Source organism: Crocuta crocuta, unplaced genomic scaffold, assembly GCF_008692635.1.
Source record: "Crocuta crocuta isolate KB4526 unplaced genomic scaffold, BGI_CrCroc_1.0 scaffold95, whole genome shotgun sequence".
Lineage (NCBI taxonomy): Eukaryota > Metazoa > Chordata > Mammalia > Carnivora > Hyaenidae > Crocuta > Crocuta crocuta.
In genome coordinates, this window is record NW_027530971.1 from 4453338 (window position 1) to 4476786 (window position 23449).

The 23449-nt window shown below is 43.5% G+C and overlaps 1 protein-coding gene across 2 annotated transcripts in view; it reads left to right on the forward strand.

Moving 5' to 3' along the window:
* LOC144236230 (paralemmin-1-like) overlaps positions 1 to 18166 on the forward strand; it is a 136746-nt gene extending 118580 nt beyond the window's left edge. Inside the window, exons 4-7 of one of the 2 annotated variants that reach the window (XM_077769849.1) lie at positions 660 to 774; positions 1631 to 1652; positions 7190 to 7291; positions 17427 to 18166. In XM_077769849.1, the coding sequence (XP_077625975.1) occupies positions 660 to 774; positions 1631 to 1652; positions 7190 to 7291; positions 17427 to 18166 (979 nt within the window). The remainder of the gene's footprint in view (positions 1 to 659; positions 775 to 1630; positions 1653 to 7189; positions 7292 to 17426) is intronic. The other variant, XM_077769850.1, reaches the window with a different exon arrangement.
* The last annotated feature ends 5283 nt before the right edge of the window (positions 18167 to 23449 follow it).

Here is a 23449-nt window from a genome sequence, read left to right on the forward strand (position 1 = left end):
GATCGTAGCTGTTCTGGAATATTCCCAGAGTCTCCGGGCAGTGCCAAAATGTCCCTTCCTGAAAATACATAGGATGGCTATGGAAACTGAGAAAGTTCTAGAGGAGGGAGGCCAGCTGTATCAGTTCCTCCTTCCTTTTCCCTTCTTGTGGGCAGTAGAGGATGGGCCACTGAGAGAGATGACAGCAGGCTCCCAAGGGTATTGGCCACCAGCCATTTTGTGGCAACGTATTTCCCTTGAGTGAGATTAGGGAAGTTCTCCTTCGCCCTTTAGAACTGATAGAAGAATAGTTATTCTGAGATAGCTAGGGGAATGTGAAGCTATTTTCCTTCAGCCATTATGTCCTATGCGATGTAAAAAATATCTACCCCCAAATTAAGAATGTGCACATGAGTAGGGTTAGAGGGGGAGACATCAAAGCACACTGTAAAGCAGTGGTGGCGAACCCGTGGCCGTAGCTCGGGGTGGTTTTCCTTTGGTCAATGTGTGCTGAGTGGCAAAGCTGAAAACACAGGATGCTCTGTGATGTGAAATCTGGCACCTCAGAATGTAAGACAGAGACAGCCAGGAAGTCACCCCGCAGGAAGGAGCTGCTCCCCACAGGATGCCGGGATGGCAGGACAGTAAAGTCACCTGTTCTCTGTTTGTGTGTTTTCCAGGCTGGAGCAGGAAATACAAGCGCTAGAAAGCGAAGAGTCCCAGATATCTGCCAAAGAGCAAATCATCTTAGAGAAACTGAAGGAGACGGAGAAATCCTTCAAGGACTTTCAGAAGGTACAGAAAACAAGTGGGGTTTCTCTGAATTTTATTCACGGGGAAGTAAGCACTAGCGAGTTAGCCCAGTGCAGATAGGGCCAGTTAGGATTGATAAACCGTCTGAGCCACACGCCCCGTCAAATGAGGTGCAGTGTGTGACCGCCAGTGTCGTCTCTGACACTGAGAGCAGCCCATTTTCGGGTGTGGGACCACCTGGTGTGTGGGGACGCACAAAAGAGAGTCATTAAATTAACCCCATCTACCTATTGTCCAAACCCCTCATGCGCCTCATGCCGAAAATGTCAACTCCCCTTGGACTTCAGAATTCTAAAGCCAATTCTTATTAAGCAGACTAGACCTGCTCCTTACGGCCTTCATTTAAGTCTCTCCTTTATAAAAAGGCCAGAGGCAAAACCATATCAAGTGGACATGAATTGCAAATACCCAGAATGTAAATACTCTGAACATAGCTGCTGTGTAGCACAGAGGAGAGAACTCATAAAGCCAAGAGTCTCTTATGTCTCAGGACCTTCCTTCTATTTTATAACCCAGGTACCCAGACTGAAGAAACTATCTAATCACATTGATTTTAAGATGGGGTTTTCTGATGTCACCTTTCAACACAACCAAGGGTTTTTGCTGGATAATCAACATGAATCCGTACTGGGAGAAATTCAGTATAGGCTGGGAATGATAAAACATTCCATTAAATTTCAGGATCCCCAACAAACTTCCCAGAAGAAAGGAAAGCATTGGGTTTACCCACCACAGTCAAATTCTGGCCCTGGGGTGGGGGTGGGGAAGACAGGTTAGTGGATGAGGGGTCGTGCCCCCACACGTGTGGTGACACACTGCCCTGCTTTTGTTTCCACAGAGCTTCTCCAGTGCGGATGGAGGTAAGTGTAAGTGCTCTCTGCCCCCACTCTAGAGCAGTATCTTAGCCCACTCAGTTAGTGGGTTCTGTGGACACAGACTCACCGGGAGATGTGATGTGTTGGCGGGTAAAGACGTCAGAGAGGAGGAACGGCACCCTGTAAAGGGCACCGAGCAGATGCACATCCCAAGACTTGTCTGCCTCTCTTCTTCAAGGACTGTTTCCCGACTCAATGTTTCTAGTTTTATACAGTTGGCCTGGCTCATCCTCTTCCCATTTGGTCCTCAAGGTTCACTGCGTGGACCTTTCTGGAAAGGTGTTCAGCAAAGAGTGCTAACATCGGGACCAGATCCCAGGCAGGAAAGATCCCGTTTGTGGCGAGGTCTCCAGGTCACAGCACACATCAGAAGGCCATCATCTGGTGTTCAGGAAACGTTTCTAAGGCCTCTGGGTTTTTGTTTTGAATCAGAAAACGGGGCATTTCTCCAGGGTAACAGGGCTGGGCAGAATGTCCCTCCCTCTGTGGCCTAAGCCGGCCTTGAGCACATGAAGGGTGGGAGCAGGGCCCTGGCTTCCTGAACCCATCTTGGCAGGAGTGGGCCTTCCTTCTGCCTTCCTTCCCTTCCTTGCCCCTGACCTCTGCTCTCCTTACCTGTGGTCATGGGAACTTGAGGTTGTGTGCTTCGCTTTGTGTGAAGGTTGAAGGTTGTGTGCTTCTTCCTTCACCTTGCTCCCCAAACTTGAGCTACAAGTTCATGAAAACCACTCCATTATCGCTTTCACTGTGGCCCTCAGCTAGGCCTGCTTTCAAAGGCCAGGACTCGTCAGAAGGATGGGATGCTCTGCTCACCTGGTTCTTATACAGCCAACCTCTAAACTGTGCAGGTGAGCAGGAGCCAGGATGAGAATTAGCATCAGGGTTCTCCCCATGTCATTTGCAAGTATCAGGGAAAAGATTTTTAAAAATGCAGAGATGGGTAATGTATTTTTCTGGATTAGCAAAGATATTTGCACTAAGGATAAAACTGACTTTAGCCAAAAAAAAAAAAAAGTATTGTGTTATTTTATTTGATTTGGGGAGGGTGTGGTTTCTAGCAAATAAAATGCAGGGAGTCTGGACGTTTGGCCCCTGGGTGATCTTTGGGTAGGTAGTAAATTAAACCTCATGTTCCTGGGCCAAACCCACAGGGACTCCAGGAGGAAGACCTAGAACATTCTAGAGTCTTCTCTAGGGTGTAGCCAAATTGGAGTTCTTGTTCTGTGCTGTGGGGATAGAGCATGGACTGAGGAGCTAGCCTTGTCTCTTTGGGGGAATAGAGGGTGGCTGCATGGGAAGCAGAGTGGGCTTCCCTAGTGCTAGGAGAGGCCTGGCACAGTGTGCATAACCAGAATAATGCTTTAAGTGTCAGATTGGAGTGGGGCTGTGGGACATTGACCCACAGATACCTGCATACCGGGAGGGTACACATTGACCTTTCATGCTTTTACTTCTTTTTTTCTCTTCCTTCTCGAACCAGGATCTTTCCTAGACTTTTATCTATACTTAGGGGAGGGAAGAAGTCTGAATGTCATGTCTCTGGGAAGGCTGAGTGGGGCATGGAGACCCCCATAGCCCATGACTTGGTAACAAGCAAAACTGAAGCCATGCTACTGTGTCTTTCATTTTCAACCTGAGTTTCTTTCATTTCCTCCTCCATTAACTTCCTACTATTTGCATCTGTTCCCCTAACTGGTTTATGGAGGTGGGAAGAAACCTGATCATGACTAAAAAGAGCCTCCAGAGAAAATTGCCATTATTACTCTGTCCTCACTCACTTTTTGACAAGGTTGATCTCAGGCTCAAGGATACAAAAATCTTAGGGATCCTAAGGAATGGCCAGGAAAAGGTTTTTGTGGTCTTACCTGTCACCCACAATGATGGGTCCCGCCATCTCTGGTTCTAAGTAAGTCTGGGGGTCCCTTTCCGTTGCACCACACCTAATGGCAAAGAAGGAACTTTGAAGGAGGGAACATGTCCTTCCAAGAATGCGGTCAATGTTCAACTCACACTGTGGACTGAGAGTAAAAACCAAATCACGTCCAGCTGAGGGACTCTGGAGTGTCTGATTATTTTTTCATTCTTTGGTTTCAAAGGCCCCTTGATTTCAAAGTTGCCAAGACCACTCTTAGACTCAACCACCTGTTGTTACTAAGAAGTAACACAAAATTACTAAAAATAATAATGCCTTAAGAAAGATACCCTACTTCTGAAAGGCTGATTATGGAATCCAAGGCCAACTAGAATTATATAACTGTACAAGAGGCTGCCCATAATGAACAGAAGCATTCTTAGTTTAACGAGATGCTTAGGAGATGGATGTGTGTGCATGTGTAATGACCCCACCTCAGGTCACCTGGGCATGTCACCCTATGTGTGTCACAGGAAATAAAGGGACAGCACTACTGGATCCCCAATGGCTTCAGATTGCATAGTGGTCCTGGCAATCACGAGCCATGTATTCCGATCTTGAGTAGAATCCCCAGGCCATATACATTCTGACCCCCACCTGACTTCCTCCCCATCTCGTACGCACACTTGGTATATAGCAGAGTCTTCATCAGTTGGATATGTTTGTTGTTACTGCCTTAAAGAGGCATAGTGTCTTGTGTAACTATAATTTGCATATAGTATGTATCCTGTGCTAACTATTCTTCACACACTGAGACACTGAGCCAGAATCGGCAGGGTAAAATGTGTGTCCTGTGCCTATCTCCACCCTTGCTGTATGATACTGATCTTCTTAGGTTTTCATCCTGTCTGAGTCTGTGGTGGCCGGAAGCCATCCCTGTATCAACACCTTCATACCAATTGCTGGGAAATCCCAGTGTGTCCTTAGGTGACTATAAATCGTGTTTTCAGGAGAGTGTTCATCAGTTTTCTCTAGCTTTGGCTATTTCATATTCTTTATAGCTGTAGTAATATTTCAGCAGTGCTGGAACTAATAAGAAGCACTCATCTTACATTTCTGCAGTGGTAATGGCCATTCTTTACCTTCTTGGATGATAGACCATGTTGACCTTGACAGGAAAAGGGCAGTTTACAGACTGAGGCCATGTGAAGAAATTCTTCCCGTGGAGGCTTGGGAGATCCTGTTAATTCTTCTTTGTGCTGGTCTCTCAGCCACCTCTCGGATACATGGCTTTGGGTTAACGACTTAATGATATATTGAGGGGGCTGCTGTGTTCTTCTTTTCATGCCCCACCCCTCACCACCCCCTCATCTCGGCAGAAGCGCGTAACCCCAGCTCTCCAAGAGCTGTAGGCCTCAAGCTTGTAGCCAGGGAACAGTGGGCAAAGGTGACTCCAGCCCCAACTCACTTCGAGGCTAGGAACTCCCTCCTGTGGAGGCTGAGACATAAGCCCCGGAATCCCGTGCTCTTTCTGATACAGGCGCGCCCTGCCTGCAAGCACCTTTAGTTTCTGGCTGCTAAAACTTTCTCAGTTTCAGAGATGCTCCAGAAACTCTATATTTAGCATAGAATGTATAGACACACATGTGACCAGTCTGTGGGTCTTCACCTGCTCCTAATGGCTTGACTCTTCATCTCATTTGACTGCAGAAAGTCAGATTTACTGAGATCTCAATCCACAGATTTCTGGAAATCCTCAGGGAAAACTCACAAGCCTTGCAGATCTTCTCTGGTCATCCCTCGTCCCCTGAACTGCCCCTCTAGCCACACACTGCTGCTCCAGTCTTCCCTGGGCTGCTGTTAGCAGTCTACCCCTACACACCCAGGATCAGCGTATCTCAAGCCTCTGCTCTCTTCTGTTCGTGCGTTGTGCTGGTTTGGGGCCCAGACTCTTCCCACAGCTCCCCACAATGAGAGTAACCTAAGTTCAGGAGTAATAGAGACCCAATATGCAACCTCAGACATGTGGCCACATTCAGAACCTTTGACTCAAACCGGGCCTGTCTTCAGGGGGTGCCCACAGGCTGCCTCATGGCTGCCTCCCAATCCCCTCCATCATCTCAAAGGCCTAGGTACCTTTAGGTTTCTTCCTTGCAGCAGAGGCCCTCAACAATGACTGTCCAACCCAGGACCTACTCTCCAGCACACATAAGGCCTTAGAGAGATGGTCACTTAAACGGCCTGCCCGCCTACTCCTGAGGTCCTATTCCTTCTCCCCAAATGGTGGCTATGGAAAAATCCATTCCCTTAGTGAAACTCCACCCCTCCCCTACCCACAGAGTGTGTTCCTCAAAATACAACGTTCTAATATCAGCACATTCTGGATTGTCAATACTCACACGCGAGTCAGCAAATGGTCTAGTTGATGCAGAATTGAACTGATCCTAATCCTCATCCTAATCTAGTGTCTGCCCATGGTCCTTTCCAGCATGAAATGTAAAAAGGAAAAATGAAATCTGACAGAACAAAGGCGATATCAGTGGGGATACAGAGGATGAGACTGATGTAAGAGATGTGAAGGAGGTAGAGGCTAGGGGCTCCTGGGCACCGAGAGGGGGTGTTCAGGGCAATGCCAGGATCCTGCGTGAATTGTGGCACCTTTCAGCTGAGATACAGAGTACAGGAAAGGCAGCAAATGAACACAGGTGGGAGTTCTGTATGGGACATGCTGAATCTGGGGTGACTGGGGAGAGATTCAGTAGAGATGGCAGTAAGCAGCTAGAGGGATCTCTGAGGAGTGATTGGCATTCCAGAATTCTGGGACTCGGTCCTGACACAAGGAAGGAATCATATCACATAGAGCCCAGTTATCTAGAATGTTCCTGCCTTTCCCTTTCCCACTTCTCTCTAGGAGATACACAAATTCTTCTCCTTTGTCTCACCTCCAGTGGTTTCCTGCTCTCCTCCTTGACATGCTTGCTGAGGTTCATACTCCTCTGGGTCTCACCTCCCAAAATGGGCTTATCAAGTTGTTCCCCCAAGTGGGATCTGGCCTCCCTGCTTTTCTTGGCCATGTTTCCTACAACGGGGCTAATGGTGAATTCACTGGCTGTTGTTATTTGGAATCTCAGAGTTTCCTGGCTGAAACCATAACCTGAAGTATTGAAATTGTAGGATAAATTCTAGAGTTTTGGACTTTTTTTTTAAATGTCTATAAAACAGGTCTTCTGAATGAATCAGGCACCGGAAACTATATTTGCAGTTTAGGGAATGAGCCCTAAGTCTATTTTCCAGTACTGTTTAAGACATATTTCTAGTTTGATGTCCCATATTTGGTCAATTCTACCAAGTTGATAATGGCTCTCACTAGCCAACCCCCTTTTCCCTCCTGAATTCATTGTACTCTTGGGATCTAGAGCTTTCTGATGAATCTTTTAATACATACAGCAGTCCTGGGGCTTGAACTCTCTGGCCAGGATCCCTCCTACCTCAGCTACTCTGCTGAATACCAATCACTGGGCAAATGCTTGTCTTTGTTTACCCTGATCCTCTTGTTCAGTGGCCGCCTCCGCGGTCCATTATGTAGGGCAGATGAGCTGCTGTTTCGGCAGTGAACCCACTGGGCCTCCCAACACTGTGCCTAATTGTATTCCCTGCTCTCTGCTACCAGATGCAGTAAATTACATTTCCTCCCAGCTCCCCGACCTGCCAATCCTCTGTTCACGAACAGCAGAACCATCACCTGGGCAGGACGGGACTAGCAGAGCATCTGGTAAGTCCTGGGGAGCTATTTGGTTTTGATGCCAGGACTGGCCCTGGGGCTTGCATTTCTCTGAGTTTTAATCATAAGGGATGTCCAAATATCCTCCCAGAGGGGACCCTGTCCTCAGCCCAGTCTCAGACATAGAGTTTACAGTGACCACAAAGTATAGACAGTAGGCCCTAATATGTAATTAAGGACTGAATAGGAGGGAATACTGAGGAAAGTGTAGGGCATTTCCCCTCTGACTTTAGTGAGGTCTATTTCTTGTGGTCTTTGTATCTCTCCTTATTCTCAAAGTTGAGCTGGACTCTGCCTGGAGGGGGTTTTATTTTTCATATCAGACACGTACAAGATCAAATGAACTATGATGGAATATGGGTGGAAATTATCTTCAAAGTGTATGAGGATGTTGGCAAATCCTTTGGGAATCTAGCTGCTTGCATATTATAAACTTTCAAGTGCCCCCGTTTCTGGAATGATTTCTTAGCTACTGTGGTATACTCAGGGGAAAAGTAGCAACTTAAAGAACGTATGTTTCCTACTGATGCTTTTCACAACGGTGAATTTCAAAAAAAAAATAATACATTTATGAGTATAAAGTATATAGAGAGCTATGCTTTGCCTTATCCAATGTGAATGTGCCTCAGAAATCAGAACTGATGGAAATAAATCCATTTGAATCTTTTCACTCTACACAGAAATGTACTGAGGGCCAGGGGGCTAAATGAAAAAATGAATTGCCAAAGTTCTACAGTCAGTGACAATGTAGGTGGATTCAGATATGGACATGAGATTATGCTTTACATAATCTAGGTGAATTAATGTCTAAAATTAACCATATAATGACACTTTCCATAAAACAAAATAATCATGGACTTCTAAGCCAGAGAAAATCTTTTCTATGGGGCCAACCTGGATATTTTGTGAAGCAAATAGTCTCTCCTTATTTTAATGGAAAAGTAAAACAGAAGGGCAAGTAAGTGTTGACGCAGTTGTCATGTGCACTGACTAAATATCTATGGGGGGTCTCCATAAACCTCTTAGCATATCACTTTTATGTACTGACTTACAGAGTTCTAGACTTGGGTAGGACCTTAAATGGTGTCTGGTCAAAGCCTGGCCAGGTCCACATGTCCCTGGACTGATAAATCGGATCTTGCAGCCTGCAGGTATGATGTAAAGGAATCACTGGCAGTGATTTAAGCCACAGGCTCTCAGATGCTCCAAGGAGCACTTCTGAGATCAGCTAAGGTAGAAACTGTTCAACAGTCACATACATTCTGCTTGTTATTAGAGCCTTGGGTGTTGGTAGTTCCCAATAAGTGTGGGTAAACAGCTTCCTAGCCTCTTTCCACAACATGTTCCTGGACCTCACAGGACAGGTGATTTGATCCAACTAATGGATCAGCTCAGGGAGAGGGTAGGGGTGGTGTGTGAGGACTAATTTTTAAGAGGGATAAAGAAGGGTTGGAGTAGCATTAATAGTCAGTGTAATGTGCAAGAGTAAAATGTTAATGTGATTGTAGTACTGGGTCTCTGGGTATACGTACAGTGTCACAACCTAGTGTCCTTCATGGTTGAAGATGCTATAGAAACGTAACGATCCAATGGCAAATGCATTTTCAAAAAAAAAGGTATTATGGGATGAGAATCTTCAAAAACAAGTTTATGTGTACTTTTGTTTATGACTAAGGAATGAATTTGCATAGATGTATCTAACTGGAAATACATACAAGCAGAATTGTGGATGGAATCGCATTTGATGTGGTTAACTTGTTTGTCTAGACTGTTTTTGGAATGGAGTGTCCAGATTCATGATCAGTTATGGCCAATAGTGACTATACAGAGCATGAATAGCACACCAAATAATGGCACTCGCCACTAGAATTCTTGTTCCTAGATTTGATCCATCTTGCTTTATGAACATCCTTTTGGAAATTTTGTATAATCTCAGGGCCATTTTAATATTTGTCACTTGTCATTACTCAATATTCTGGTTGTTTGGAGTTTGGGAAGTTCAGGATTCTGTATAAATGGGGATTTATTTAGCATCATTGCCTTTAGAATTAGGAGACATCTTTTTCAATCCAACATGGAAGCTAGGGTATAGCAGCCCTGCAGAGAGATCCTCAGACCACAGCCACACACCTCTGTGATTGGAGCTTAGTCTCCCTCCAGGCAGCCCATTGTAATTGGTTCTTACCATTGGGAAGCCCTCCCTCTCTGCTGGAACTATCATTTGTCTGCCTCCATCTCCCACCCATCGGTTCTTCTCCTGCCTCCTAGAGCCACTCAGAACAAACCTAAGTTGATTTCCCTTTAACTATTTGAAAATGACTATCATTCCTGGTCTTTCCCAGATCCCCACTCTACATTCCCTTGACCCCCCTCTACCATCCTTGTCCCTCCCCTCTGAACATCCCTCACTTTGTCTCTAGTCTTCCTGAGATGCAGTGCTCAGAGCTGCTCCACGCACTCTGGGGTGGGCTGATCTCCCCCCAGCCCAGAGCATGAAGCCACAGACCATGTGACTCACTTCGCTGGTGCCATGGCCTTTCAGGTTCAGGTTCTAAAGTAAAGCCTCAGAGTCATTTGACATGTGCCACTCTTCATCCTCAGTCCCTTTACCCCGTGTAGTCATAGTCCCAGAATCATTGTCATTGAAATGTGTAGCCTGCTTCCCCTTATTGTGCACATACTGCTTCACCTGCTCAGAGAACCTACAAAATTCTTTATTTCATCATCTCAAAGGCAAAAGTAAGGATGAGCTATGCACCTTTCTGCCCTTTGTAGGTTTGATGTGACTGTTAAATTTCTTCACGTTAGATTGTCCCTTGTAAGTGTCAGGAGCCCCATGGAGGTCACCGAGGAGCCTCCTTGGGAAGTAGGGGAGGGAATGGTGTAAGGGGATTTGAGAGTCAGGGCTCAAGTGTTCTCTCCCACTTCAGACACAGCAGCTCCTCTGTCCTTGGGTTTATATTGTATTTCTGCATCAGATTTCCATCTGAATAAAGGGTTTAACAGTTTTGAAAGTAGAAAACTCTCTTCTCTGTTGTTGGGGTCTTCATAGCTATTGATTGTAGCGCCTCACAACCTCTCTTTTCGTCTCTATTTGGTATCCTCTAGATATGCAAAGCAAGCTTCCATTATTTTTCATCATTGCATTAATGAAAACATTGCACAGTTGGAACCAAAGTCAGAGGCCTATGACATACCATCGGGGTCTCCTGGCCCTTGAGAACCCTAAGTAGGCATGTATGGGGCACGGGCATTTAATGAGTAACAAGTTCTGGCAATTGTCTTAACACCCAAGGCACATATTTGTGTCTCGATCACAGGAATATAAGGGGCTTTATGATGATCCAGATGTGCTGTGTCTCTGGCTTTGCCTAAATTGTCTAAAGAACTGGAACAAAAAGAAAACAAGATTAATCTGTATATCTTCTGCCTGATGAATGCTTCCTGGTTCTTGGTGGTCTCTGCTCTTTGAAAATGAACTTCAGAGTTTAGACAGCCATGGTCTCAAGCTACTGCCACATAGTTTATATAATTCCTTCCTTCTTGTTTTTGAAAATCAGAACCTCAGATGTCTGCCTCCAGCACCTTTCCCAGTGTATAGAATTCTTTTTTTCTTTAAGTTTATTTTTTAGAAAGAGACAGAAGGAGCAAACGGGTGGGGGGTAGGCAGAGGCAGAGAGAGGGGGAGAGAGAGAAACCCAAGCAGGCTCTGCACTGTCAGCATGGAGCCTAGGGTGGGACTTGAATTCACTAACCATGAGATCATGACCTGAGCCAAAACCAAGAGTTGGATGTATAACTGACTGAGCCACCCAGACACGCTGCACCCCTCCCCCCACCCAGTACAAATTTATCGATAAGAGAACTCATCGCTGGGTCTGAAGCACTGAAAGCCTTTATATCCCTGGGTGCTTTATTTGTTTATTTTTTTTCCAATCTTCTCCACTCATCTGGGCTTCATTTCCCTCTTAGCAATATTGTTTCTGGCACTTTTCAGACTAAAAACTCTCCTTCTTGACCAAGAAGGTAGAAGCAAACTCAGATATAGGAAATTGGCTCTTGCTCTTGTTATCCGTGACATCACAACTTTGCTGACTTCGTTTTGTTAATACTGAGGTGTCCTGAGAACACAATTATTCCAAGAAATTTTTGATTACTGGTTTTTGAAGTTAGAGATTGCCTAAGTGTTGGGATGAGAGGGAAAATCCACTCTGAATTAATTTCCTCATTTTCATTGTTATTTTGCCATCATGATAGCCAGTTTTGTATTTCCATCCTCAAGAGAAGGTATGAGTGTATATTTATATATATGTATACTCATAGGAAAACAGGAAAAGATTGCATGTATATGCATTCACTCAGTAAGCCAAGAATATGCATTGTTTCTCTTCTACATTCCCAGTGTGATGTGTGCGACTGGATGTTCACTTCTGGGTAACAGTCATGTCCTGGCTGTCTGTTGCCCTCCTAACGTACTTTATACATCATTGGATCACAAGCCACACAGGCTGTTTACAGCAACACAGGATATCAAAGCTGGATATCCTTTATTGTACAAATGGGAAAAATGAGGTCCAAATATAGGGTGTCATCTCAATAGGAATTCAGAACCAGTGTCTTCCTCCCTTTCCCCGACACCGCCCATCTTACGGACTAATGGCAATGGGCTGTGTCATTTTATATTTATACGTGGACCTTCAGGCTTGTACCTCCTCCCACTGATCACAGTGGGTCAAAACAAGTGAGCTGGGAGAAGCCCAGGTTAAGGGATTTGACACGATTAAGGTTTCCATCCTCACAGAATGCACTGTCTTGTTTCGTATGCTCTTGGCTTGTTTCCAAAATGGAATCATGTAGTTGGTCGCCCCACACCTCACTTGTGTTAGGTGCTTTTGTATCCTTTTCCCTAGGCTCCCTATAGCCCTTAGAGCTGCCTTCTCTTCACCAAAACTGAAGGTAACTGGGAACAAAAGAGTACATAGAGCCATGGGAATAAGTTTGAACCAGAATCCAGCATTCTCTGCTTCCCAGACCCATGTCTCTGGGCTCCATAGCCTCCCTGACCAGAATAGCTTCACAGCCCACTCTCACCCTGGTTTTTAGGCAAGTATCTTCCCCAGGGGCCTCCTTTCTAGTCCACACCTGGCTGTTTTCAACACCTGGAGCCTAGGATTATCAACCCCTGTTAGACTGCCTCTGCCTCTTCAAGATTCTCCTTATTGACCAGAGGGCCCCTGGGGAGCAAAGACCTAATAAATCAAATGCAGAGGCCCAACGTCAAAGTGCCATTCCATCATTCACTTGTATCCCTTTGTGGAAAGTCTCCACTTTGGTTCCCATTCTTCACTGACAAGATGAATATCTGTTCACTCCCCTGTCTAGGTTCTTGGAAAGAATCGCAAAAAATGCTTTAAACTCTCCAACCTTATTGTCATCAGTATGTCCTGTTGGGAAATCTGTAATTAAGTCTATCATTGTGTAAAAACATACTTCCAGATTTCAGTCCGCTTGTCCCTGGTACTATCATCAGACTGTCTCCTTTCTGTTTTCTCTGTCTCCAGAACCCTCCTCCAGGAAATTTCAGAGAGCTTTTCTCCACATACTTTCTTGTATGTCCATGGGGCTCTCTCAAAATCTCTTTCAGGGGCTCCCCACAAGGCCCCCTCCCCTCAGCGGCACCCCTTCCTTGTTTGTTTGTTTTTTTCAATGAGCTGACTAAGCCCTCGTCACTACCTGTACGTGACTTGTACCAATCTGTGTCCCCATGCCACAGGGAAGCTTGAGGGAGGAGGAGGGAAGAGTCGTGGACATTTTTTGTGGTTAGACATGGGAACATGATGTAATCGAGAAGTCTCTGGTAAACACGACGTGTCAGTAGCAAACAGGAGAGTTGTTTAAATTGTGTGCATGCATCAAAAATAAAACGTCAAATTTAAAATGTAAGTCTCATTTTCCTACCGCCCTGGGTCACATTTGAAATATTGGCTGAGAACTAGAGCCGAATAATGAGGCTTGCTCCTCAACAACACATTTAAGATAAACGTTCACGCCTCCTGCGTGGTTTTCTGAATGTCTGATAATGTGCTCATATGTGTATCCATGAATTCAAAGCTTTGGTGGTAAGCAAGAGCTTCTCAAAGTGTTCACCCTTCCTAAAAGGAGGGAGATGCAGACAAGGCATGTGAGGCCAGCCCCTGACAAAACCAGCTACAAATCTGTTTCTTTTGAAGCCTTGTTTTATCTGAGGGAAGAAAATATGGATGGATATTGTATATTATGGCAAAACATATTTAGTTTATTTTATGAGCAAAATGTCTTCAGGTGTTCCACCCCCATAGTCTAGAGATATTGAAAGAACAGTGTGCAACATGAAAATACAGATATAAATGTGTAACCCTAAGGAAACCAGGCCACGTGTGGCTCAGTCCCAGAGCCATGGCACATTTTGCAAAATACAGTTTAAAATCACACACAAGAACAAGAAGAAAATCAAACACTAAAAAGGAACTCTGTTCTTTACCTGTTTTTACCAAAAACAGGAAATCCAGCTCATATCCCCACCAGAAGCACTTCTCACATTTCTTTTTCATCCCTCCACATATCCCCTCCATCACCACAAAAGTGTTCCCTCTCTATCCATATCCCACACAGCTTTTATGCGCTCTCCTTCTGAATTCCTTCCTTCTCAACTCTATTGTGTGTGTGTGTCTACTTAGCTGTTCAACACAGAACTTCTCCTCAATCCCCCTTTCTGTCCAGTCTCTGACTCCAGGAACGGGCAAAGACAAAATGAGGGTTGGGGGTTAAGATGATGGAGAGAGGAAGATTGGACCAACAATGACAGCATTCTCACTGGTGGGCAAAAGAAGAAGACATCTCTAAAGATTCCCGTGTTAATAATTTGTATCCGATCATATATGGATGTAAGAATGTTTTGTTCCATATTCTGTAGTGATTACAGATCAAGGTGTCATTTTGTTCACATATTACTGGATGGATTGTACCTATAATTGGCAGTCATTAGTATCATCCTTATTTACAAGTATGTCCCGTGAGTGTTTGAATAATAATAGGATATAACGATTTAACCCCAAACGGTGCTTTTTTAATATAAGTGTGATATTGAAAGAACAGGTTTTGGAGTCGATGCAGAATTTTAAGTGCCTATTCTGTTTCTCTGGTGACACGCTTTGTGGAAAATCAGGAAATAACTGAGACAAATATTTCTCTTGACATCACCATCATTGTGTGAGCCCATGTGCTTCTGAAATGACAAAGATCGGTTGGCCTCTCACTGTGTCCCTGAAGGAAACTCAAGATCTTTGTGCTGAATAAGTGAAACTTTCAAAATGGACATGATGAAAATCAAGCATCGGATCTGGCTTCACAATCTTTTTAGTTAAGTGTGAACTGTGAACAGACTGTATCTTATTACCCAAGCAGATGGAACAGTATCATTGCTGTTTTCTGAACCAGTTCAAACATTAATTACTGTGTGTACCTTTTCATGGGTGTCGTGTTATACAAAGTATTTGTGACTAGATGAAGGCAACTAAGGTAGACTTTTCAATTAGTAGTGTTTGTTTCACAGGTGTGTATATCGGGTACCTTCTTTACAAAAGGCTACAAGGTAGGTGCTTTTGGGGTGGGGGGAATCATAGAAAGATGTCAGGCAAAACACTAGCCTTTAGGGATCCTAAAAATCTGTGGAGCTAATAAAACATTCCCACAAATACTTATACTACTGAGTGGAAAGTGTGAAGCACCTTCAGAGAGGTTTAGAAATGTTCAGAGAATCTCAAGAAGAGCGAGAAGGGGCAGTGGCTGACTGAGTTGCAGGAGTGTGGGACTCTTGATCTGGGGGTTGTGAGTTTGCCCCCCGTTTTGGGGGTAGAGATTACTTAAAAAAAATAAGTTAAAAAGAGAGAGAGGGACGCCTTAGAGATGGAAGAGTCAAAGAAACCTCTGGAAGAGGGGACAGCTGACTGGGCATTGATGGATGGATGGGTCATATTTGGATGTATAGAAACTTAAAAGAAGGACATTTCAAAAGAAGGAAATCTTAACAAAAGCAGAAAGAGTTGAGGTGTGGGATGGTGTTAATGGATTGTGCTAGAGGAAAAAGGAGCCATCAAACATGCAGGTGAACTCTTATTTGGATCTTCTTAACATAGTTGAGGAGCTTGTAGTTATTCGGAGAGAGGTAGGGACTCATAAGCAGAGATGCCACATGGGAGAGGCAGGCGGGGCAGGGAGACAGCAGGCAGGGAAGGGTGTTAAGTTCTGGGAATAGTGAGAAATTTGCTATGGCCGGGGTGTACGTGGAATGAGAGGGGCTGTGAGGCAAGCCTTGAAAGGAAGTTGCAGACAAATTCCGAAGGGCATTATATGCCAAGCTAAGGGGTTTGGCATGTACCCTACAGAGACACAAGGAACCAACACAGGGTTTGTGGAGAAGGTGCCCTAGGCAGGATGGAGTATAGGCTAGCCTGGTGCGCAGACTTTTTCTACAAATGGCCTGATTGTAAATATTTCAGACGTTGTGGAGCACAATATGGTCCCTATCACATATTCTTCTTTCTTTTTTTTCCTTTTCTCTTTCTTAAATTCTCTTTCTTTCCTTTCCTTCCTTCCTTCCTTCCTTCCTTCCTTCCTTCCTTCCTTCCTTCCTTCCTCTTCCTTTAATAATATTTTAAAATATAAAAACCCATTCTTTTCTCCACTGGACACACGGAAACAAACCTTGGGCTACCTCTGCCCCCTGCTGTGAGCAGTGACAGGTGAACTTAGGCAAAGCTGTCATGCAGAGAGCAGAAGGGGGGCCTGACCTGAGGCAGTGGCAGCAGAGGCAGTGGTGAGAAGGTATACAGGGAGGAGTGTGAAATTGAATAAATTGCTTACAGCGGTTGTTTGGCTGTGGAAGAAGTTAGGAAGAAAAGGACGAATCGGGAGTGATTCTGATGCTTCTCGCTTGAGAGACTGTACAGTGCTGGTATTATGTAAAACCAAGACTGAGGAGTGTTCAGAGAAGGTGGATTCAGTTTCGAAGCTGTGGAGGTTGAAGTATCTATGGGTCATCTGGGGAAATGGTGCCTGGGGACAGTTGGCTTTATGGGACCAATGCTCGGTTTCCTAGCATCCAGAACGTGTGCCTCTTAGGGAGCCTCCCAGGTAACAGATTTGAAACTACGGAGTGTCACACAAGATGAGAACAGGGAAGAGCAGGTCCTTAGAGCCCCAGATTGGTGGCAGGAGTTTGGATGAGCTGGAGAGGGCTGGTCTGGATGGAAAGAGTGGGTAGGAAGCCCTTCCCATAGTCTAGGGAAGCAGAAGTCATGTGTCACATTGAGTAGTGGCAGAAGAGAAAGAAGCGGATGGATGGCGTGTGGGGCAGGATCACAGGGACCTGGCGCTGCGTACATGGCAGAAGAAAGGGCCTTCTGTGATCAGTGTCAAATTCCAGTGTCACAGGATGATACTACCCCTGTCTTGTTCTTTTTCTGGTTCTTGTTTCAGAAAGCTAACTAAGCGATTGAAGTACTCTCAGAGCATGTAATCTGACTGCTTTTGTACCTTCACTTCCTACAAATACCCTATTTTACGGTACAGTGGAAGATAGCCAGGTCCCACCTGCAAAATCCTTTGCATATTCTCCATTAGCAGTAAGAGGAAATGCAGGAAAAAATAGTAGAACGCTTGGTGAGAGAGTTAACAAAAGATGTGAGGTTTTGGAATTATGGTACTTCTCAACTAGGGCCTTTAAAATTGTCTGTAAGACTAGTGTAAGCTCCCAATCAACGTAAACTTGCATGTTACCAGCCTCCCTGCAGTTCAATGCATTGGATCCAAACAGTCGCTTGTGGCCTTATTTTAGCAGATCTTCTTAGAAGTGCCACTGAGACATGGTAACTCTGTACATCTGGCTTCCCAGGGCCTTAAGCTGCTGTGTTAAAATACATACATAACCACCTCTGTCCACAATGTGCCCTCAACTCTAACACTCAAGATGCTTGGCAGTTAGACTAGAAAGGGCACAAAACCTTTTTTTTTTGTCTGTTTGGCAATTAACCATTCACTGGCTTTTTTTGTTGTAACATGCACTTCCTTTCTCTTGTTTTCATTCAAGCTGTGTACGCCATGGAAATTAATGTGGAGAAAGACAAACAAACAGGAGAGACCAAGATTCTCTCTACATCCACCATTGGCCCAGAGGGGGTCCATCAGAGAGGAGTCAAAGTCTATGATGACGGTACCAAAGTAGTGTATGAGGTGCATTCAGGAGGCACTGTAGTAGAAAATGGAGTGCACAAATTAAGCTCAAAGGATGTAGAAGAGCTTATTCAGAAGGCGGGACAATCAAGCTTCAGAGGAGGGCACGTGTCAGAAAGAACTGTGATGGCGGACGGGAGCCTCAGCCACCCTAAGGAACACATGCTCTGCAAAGAAGCCAAGTTAGAAATGATACATAAGTCTAGGAAAGATCATTCTTCCGGGACCCCAGGGCAGCAGGCCCCAGCTCCCAGCACGGAAGGGCCGGAGGCAAACTTGGATCAGCCAGTCACCATGATTTTCATGGGCTACCAAAATATCGAGGACGAAGAGGAGACTAAGAAGGTGCTAGGCTATGATGAAACCATCAAGGCTGAGTTGGTCCTCATTGACGAAGACGATGAGAAGTCATTGAGGGAGAAGACCGTGACGGACGTGTCCACTATCGATGGGAATGCAGCAGAGCTTGTGTCCGGGAGGCCAGTCTCAGACACCACAGAGCCCTCATCCCCAGAAGGGAAGGAAGAGAGCCTGGCCACGGAGCCAGCCCCAGGTACCCAAAAGAAAAAGCGCTGTCAATGCTGTGTTGTCATGTGACCACTCGTTTCTTCCCTTTTCTTCTGGGCAGCCTCTGTGCTCTCCACCACTTCCGTAGACCTCACTGTACCACTAACTGCAATACTGTGAACTGGAAGCAAACACCTGCCTTGCCTTGCAGTTGGATTGCTTTGATCTCTCTTATTTTTCCCCCCTCTCATTTTTCTCCAGTTTCCTCACCTGGGAGACAACGTGCATGTGTGTGCTTCATTCTTTCCAAGGACTTGCCTTTCCTCTAAACCTTTCCTTGTGTCTTCGAGAGTGAATCAATTTCTTACTGCTCGATTGGAATGGACTCTTCACATCAGCCAGTTATCTAGTAGCCTTAATTCACTTGACTGGAATTGAACCCAGTGGTACCGGGGGTTTTATTTTGTAGTGTGTTCCTATAATGTAGTCACACGTCACCACGTCGCTGACTTCTCCCTCGCCTCCCTTGCTGTGGATCTTTGCTTTTATATCTTGTGTGGCAAAATGCTGTTGGCTCTAGCTGGTTGCTAGTGTGGCCAAAAGTGGACCTTACTTAGTCTGTTCAATCTAGGGTGATGCTTTTTGCTGCCTTACATAAGCTTCCAGATTACAGTATTGTGCATCTATGGCTTTCCTTCTGTTAAACCTGAAATGAAGTCGATGGAAAAGAAAAGAACCCCATGCTTTGTCACGGCTGAGATGTAGGGACTGATTCTGTAACCTGCCCATCGGCAGCTGCCTCTTTCTGCGGCTTACCTGATGGACCCTTTATATACGAAGCACCATTTTTAATTTTCTAAGGACATGAAACAGACATTGTTTTGAGCATTAGTAGTGATCTCTAAACTTAGGTATATATCCATGAGCCTTGCTTCTATTGTCTCAAAAAAAAAGTCGATTTTTATATTGTTTTCTTTTTCACGGGTATTTTCTGATCATGTTAATGTATTTTCGACGAAGGGATCATTTTGAGGAGTGTCTCTGCAGTGACCCTATTTCTAAACCAGTCTTTCTGACCTACGGTGGTCATTGTCATGCTTCCACTTCATTGTGGATGGACGGTGCTGGGACTGAATTTACCTGTTCATCTCACCCACCCGCTTGATAACAGAGCCTTACTTGTGGACTCTTTTCTTTCTGTCCCCATGAGAAAGAGAATGTTTCCCATGACGTCACCATGTAGGTCTAGCCAGCCCTCAAAATAAACTTGGAATGTAAATGTTTAAGAAAGACCTGTCTTCTCCACGTTAAGCACTTAAATTCATTCCGCAAGTACCGATTGAGTGGCACGTAGCTGATTTGCTTATTTAAGGCATGTTTCTTAAACTTCTGGGGATTTCAGAACATCAAAGACAAGTTTTGTTTTGTTTTGTTCTGTTTTTATCTAGAACACAATGAACAATTCTTTAAATAAATTCTTATCATTCTCCCAAAGCAAACAACCGCACGGGTTAGTAAACCAAAGGGAAGCAATTTAGTAAAATAATAATACAGTAATAAAATAAAGATGTAACGTTTTAATGGATTTTAATAACAGAGGTATCTTAACTTGAAGTTATGTGCCCAAATGTTCACAGCATTGTTGCAAATTGTTTACAAAATTGATCTATGTTCCACAGAACATAGTTTTTAAAAACATACAACAAGTCATACGATATCAAGGCTAACTTCTGTGAAAAGTAGATGAGGAAAAGCTAAAGTCGTTTTGAGAGAATTTCTTAACAGAACCATCTAAATTTGTCCTAAATAGCTTTCTCAGTGCTAACTCTATTTTTATTTTAAATTTCTTGGCTTAAAATTCTATTTATTCCAATTGGACAGGGGGAAAATGACCCTTTTGTTAAGTTAATTTTTCTCAAATAGTTATATTTTAATTAGCACAAAGTAAGTCACTTTACCATCACTATGTAAACAAGCAAACAGAAAAGCTTAAAAAGAGACAAGTAAAGGAGCTAAATTCTGCTTTCTAAGATGATTCCATCAATGGCTTACTTTTGAATAGTTGAGGGGGTTCCCTCTCAATAATCTCAGGTTTACTGAAGCAGCTGCAATGGTATAAAGCTGCTGTCTTACCTAGAAATAACATCTGGTTTTGCTGCCTAGAAATCTCCCCACTCAGCCTCATGCTTCTCAGTCAGTGGTCGTGTGCACGTTATTTAAATGTTAAAGAAAATGACCTGCCAGATAAACCTAGTGACATAGAAAAAGAAAACAGTTTGAATGTTTGGACAATCTATTATCTTAATAATTTATTTAATAAAGAAACAATCTAAAAGTTTACCATAGCTTATCTTTTTTTACTCGCTTAGGGATTAAAACTATTCTATTAGAAGTTTTTAAAAGCACAGTTAGTGAGTACGATGGTAGAATTTAGAACCCGTGAGCTTGCTGTTTGAGCAACAGAATCCGTCTTCGAGAACAGAGAATTCCCAGAAATGACCTCCCCGTCCTTCCGTAGTGAGCTAGTGTCTGATGAAGAAAATGATCTGCCCCTCTCACCACAACCCTACACATGAGATCTAAAAGACCAATGATAATCTGCACTTTCACTCATCATCATTATTATTATAGGAATTAGCAAATTATATGAATTAGATGTCTCTCTATACTTTTACTATTAAAGCTTATCACTCAATGGTTTAAAGTAAGACATGTCACTTTTATTAGGATGATATGTGGCCATAGTAAATGGGTTCTTTGAATATGGCATATGTTTGCATATTTTGTATCATTTTCCTATAAAAACAGAGGATTCAGGCTCAGCCAGTGCTTGTATGGGATGAGACCTATGATCTCACCTACAATAACAAGTAACTAACCCTTCATAATGAAAATATCCTCAGTGTTGTGATTGAGAACATTTTGTCTTCCTCACTATCATTCTCTCTGTAAAAACTTCATTGTGTATGGTATCACACCCTCCAAAAATATTACATAAGTACTGACTTGCATAACAAGATTAATTAGAAAATCGGTAATGAAGCTGCAGAACTATGATCTTTTTGAGCTAATGGTTAGTTGGATTTTCTTCTAAAATTTTATAATCAGTTCCCCCTTTAAATGGAAAGAGGAGAAAGTGGGAAAGGAGAGGTATTTCGTTTCTTATAAAGAGATTTTCAATGGCATTGAATTCAAGATCTTTTAATGGTTAAAAAGGTAAAGTTTAACCTTACATATCCTAAAAAATCTTGATGACTTATATATCCGTGACTTTGTTTCCTTTGATGGGCAATAGGACAACCTAAGGGGATTTTTTTTTTTTGACTTTGTTCCTCTTTTACCCATAATTCCATTAATTCCTTCATTTAGTTGCCTCTAAAAGTGATTTGCCAATGTCCAGTGATATGATTTAATACTGGGAGGAGAGGGATGAGAAGCTAGGGGATTCCAGTCTGGATATATCCACAGCATGGTTTCCTTAAGTCTTCCGAGCAGCCTAACAATATTCAAAGCCTTTCAGGAAACTCAAATTCTAGAGGTCATTTGATTGGATTCCTTTTTGAACTGTTAGTACACCTGTGTCTGCTTTAAATTCCCACCAACTCCGTTTTACTTCCTGGTGGTAAAAGTGTTTTTCCTACATACAAGTAGAATGTCTTATTTTGGTCTGGGTAAAGTTTTCATAAAAGGGGAAAACACAGAGATGCAGTATCATCTCTGGAGCAAAATGTTGAGGCCTGGCATGAACACAGTTTATTTCTCTTTGCTTCTTGCAGAATTTCATTTCAAAGGAACACAGAACACCTTTGAAATGACCATTCGTGGGGCACCTGGTGGCTCAGTCAGTTAGGTGTCCGACTTTGGCCCAGGTCCTGATCTCATGGTTCGTGGGTTCGAGCCCCATGTTGGGCTCTGTGCTAACAGCCAGCTGAGAGCCTGGAGCCTGTTTCCCATTCTGTGTCTCCCTCTCTCTCTCTGACCCTACCCTGCTCACACTGTCTCTCTCTCTCTCTCTCTCTCAGAAATAAATAAAACATTAAAAATTAAAAAAAAAAATTTTTTTAAAGAAAGAAATGACCATTCATTTAATGCTGGTAACCAATGGATAGCAAAAGAGGAGGAAGGGAATATGGTGATGGAGGCAAAATCGAACCACTGAACCAGTACTTTTTCAAAAGCATTAACCCTGTCAATTTAAAACACAGATAAACATAGACAAAATACTCACGGAGGACTCTCTGTTGTGACAGTCATCTCTGTCACTGGACCCCTGTGGAGTTTAATCCCCCAAAGGGCCCATTCCTGGTGGGAATAGTCTCATCTCCCAAAATGTGATTTGTTTACAACAAAACCCATTCCAAGGCAAGCAGTTTTAAGTGCTATTTTTGCAATATGCACATCCAGTTATTCAAACCACAAGTAAGTTTTGACACTCTGTGAATCTGCAACCTTTTAGAAGCTCCTCAATTTACTACGTGTCAAGGTATATAGAATTCCACTAATTAGGATAGAACCCTAGGATATCCTTTGTCCTATTGGATAGTACAACCTGGCAGGTAAACACAGGGATAGTGTATGTCACAAACCAGCTCCTGGAGATGAGCCAGATGAGATCTTCGATCCTTGCTGCCAACTGACTCATTGTATAGCCTTCTTCTGGTCTTACCAGGAAAACTTGCCTACATTTTCTGGGGGAAAAGAGAAGTCAGTCTCATTGTGAGGAGCGCAATGCAGTTATGTGTCTGTATTTTTATAGCTTCAGCAAACTCCGTGATAAAATTCCCATTTTAACAAAAACCAAAAACCTTATTATTTGAATGTAGAAAAAGATTAAAGATTACATCCTGAAAGTGTCAAAGGGCCATTTCCCTGGAGATCCTTAGACCAGCCTCCACTACCCCTCTTAATTTTTATATGACTTAACGAGGCCTCTGCTTCTCCTCTGCACTCCATCAGAGCCATAGCATGACTCCTGCTTGCAAATAGAAGATGTCATTTGGGGGACCTTAAACGTTCTGCATCAAAGATCTGGACAGCCTTAACTTTTGTAAAAAAACAAAAAACAAAAAAACCAGTTTTTCAATGCTCTCTTTTACTAAGCAGGAAACCAAAATGGTTCCTGAAAATTAATGACTTTTTTATATTTTGTGACTCTTTTCTAAGTTTCTACAAGTTGAGGTGTGAGTGGTCATCTTCTCCCCATAATGCCTCTTCCTAGTCAACTGGGGCTCTTTTTTGCAAGTCACTGCATTTTAATCAAAAGAAACGGATATTTCATGAACCATCAAATTCTCCCCAGACTTCAGGCAGTCCTTCTGGAGTAAAAGAACAAATACAGAAAGAAAAGAATTACAGGGTGGCTTTCTTTTTATT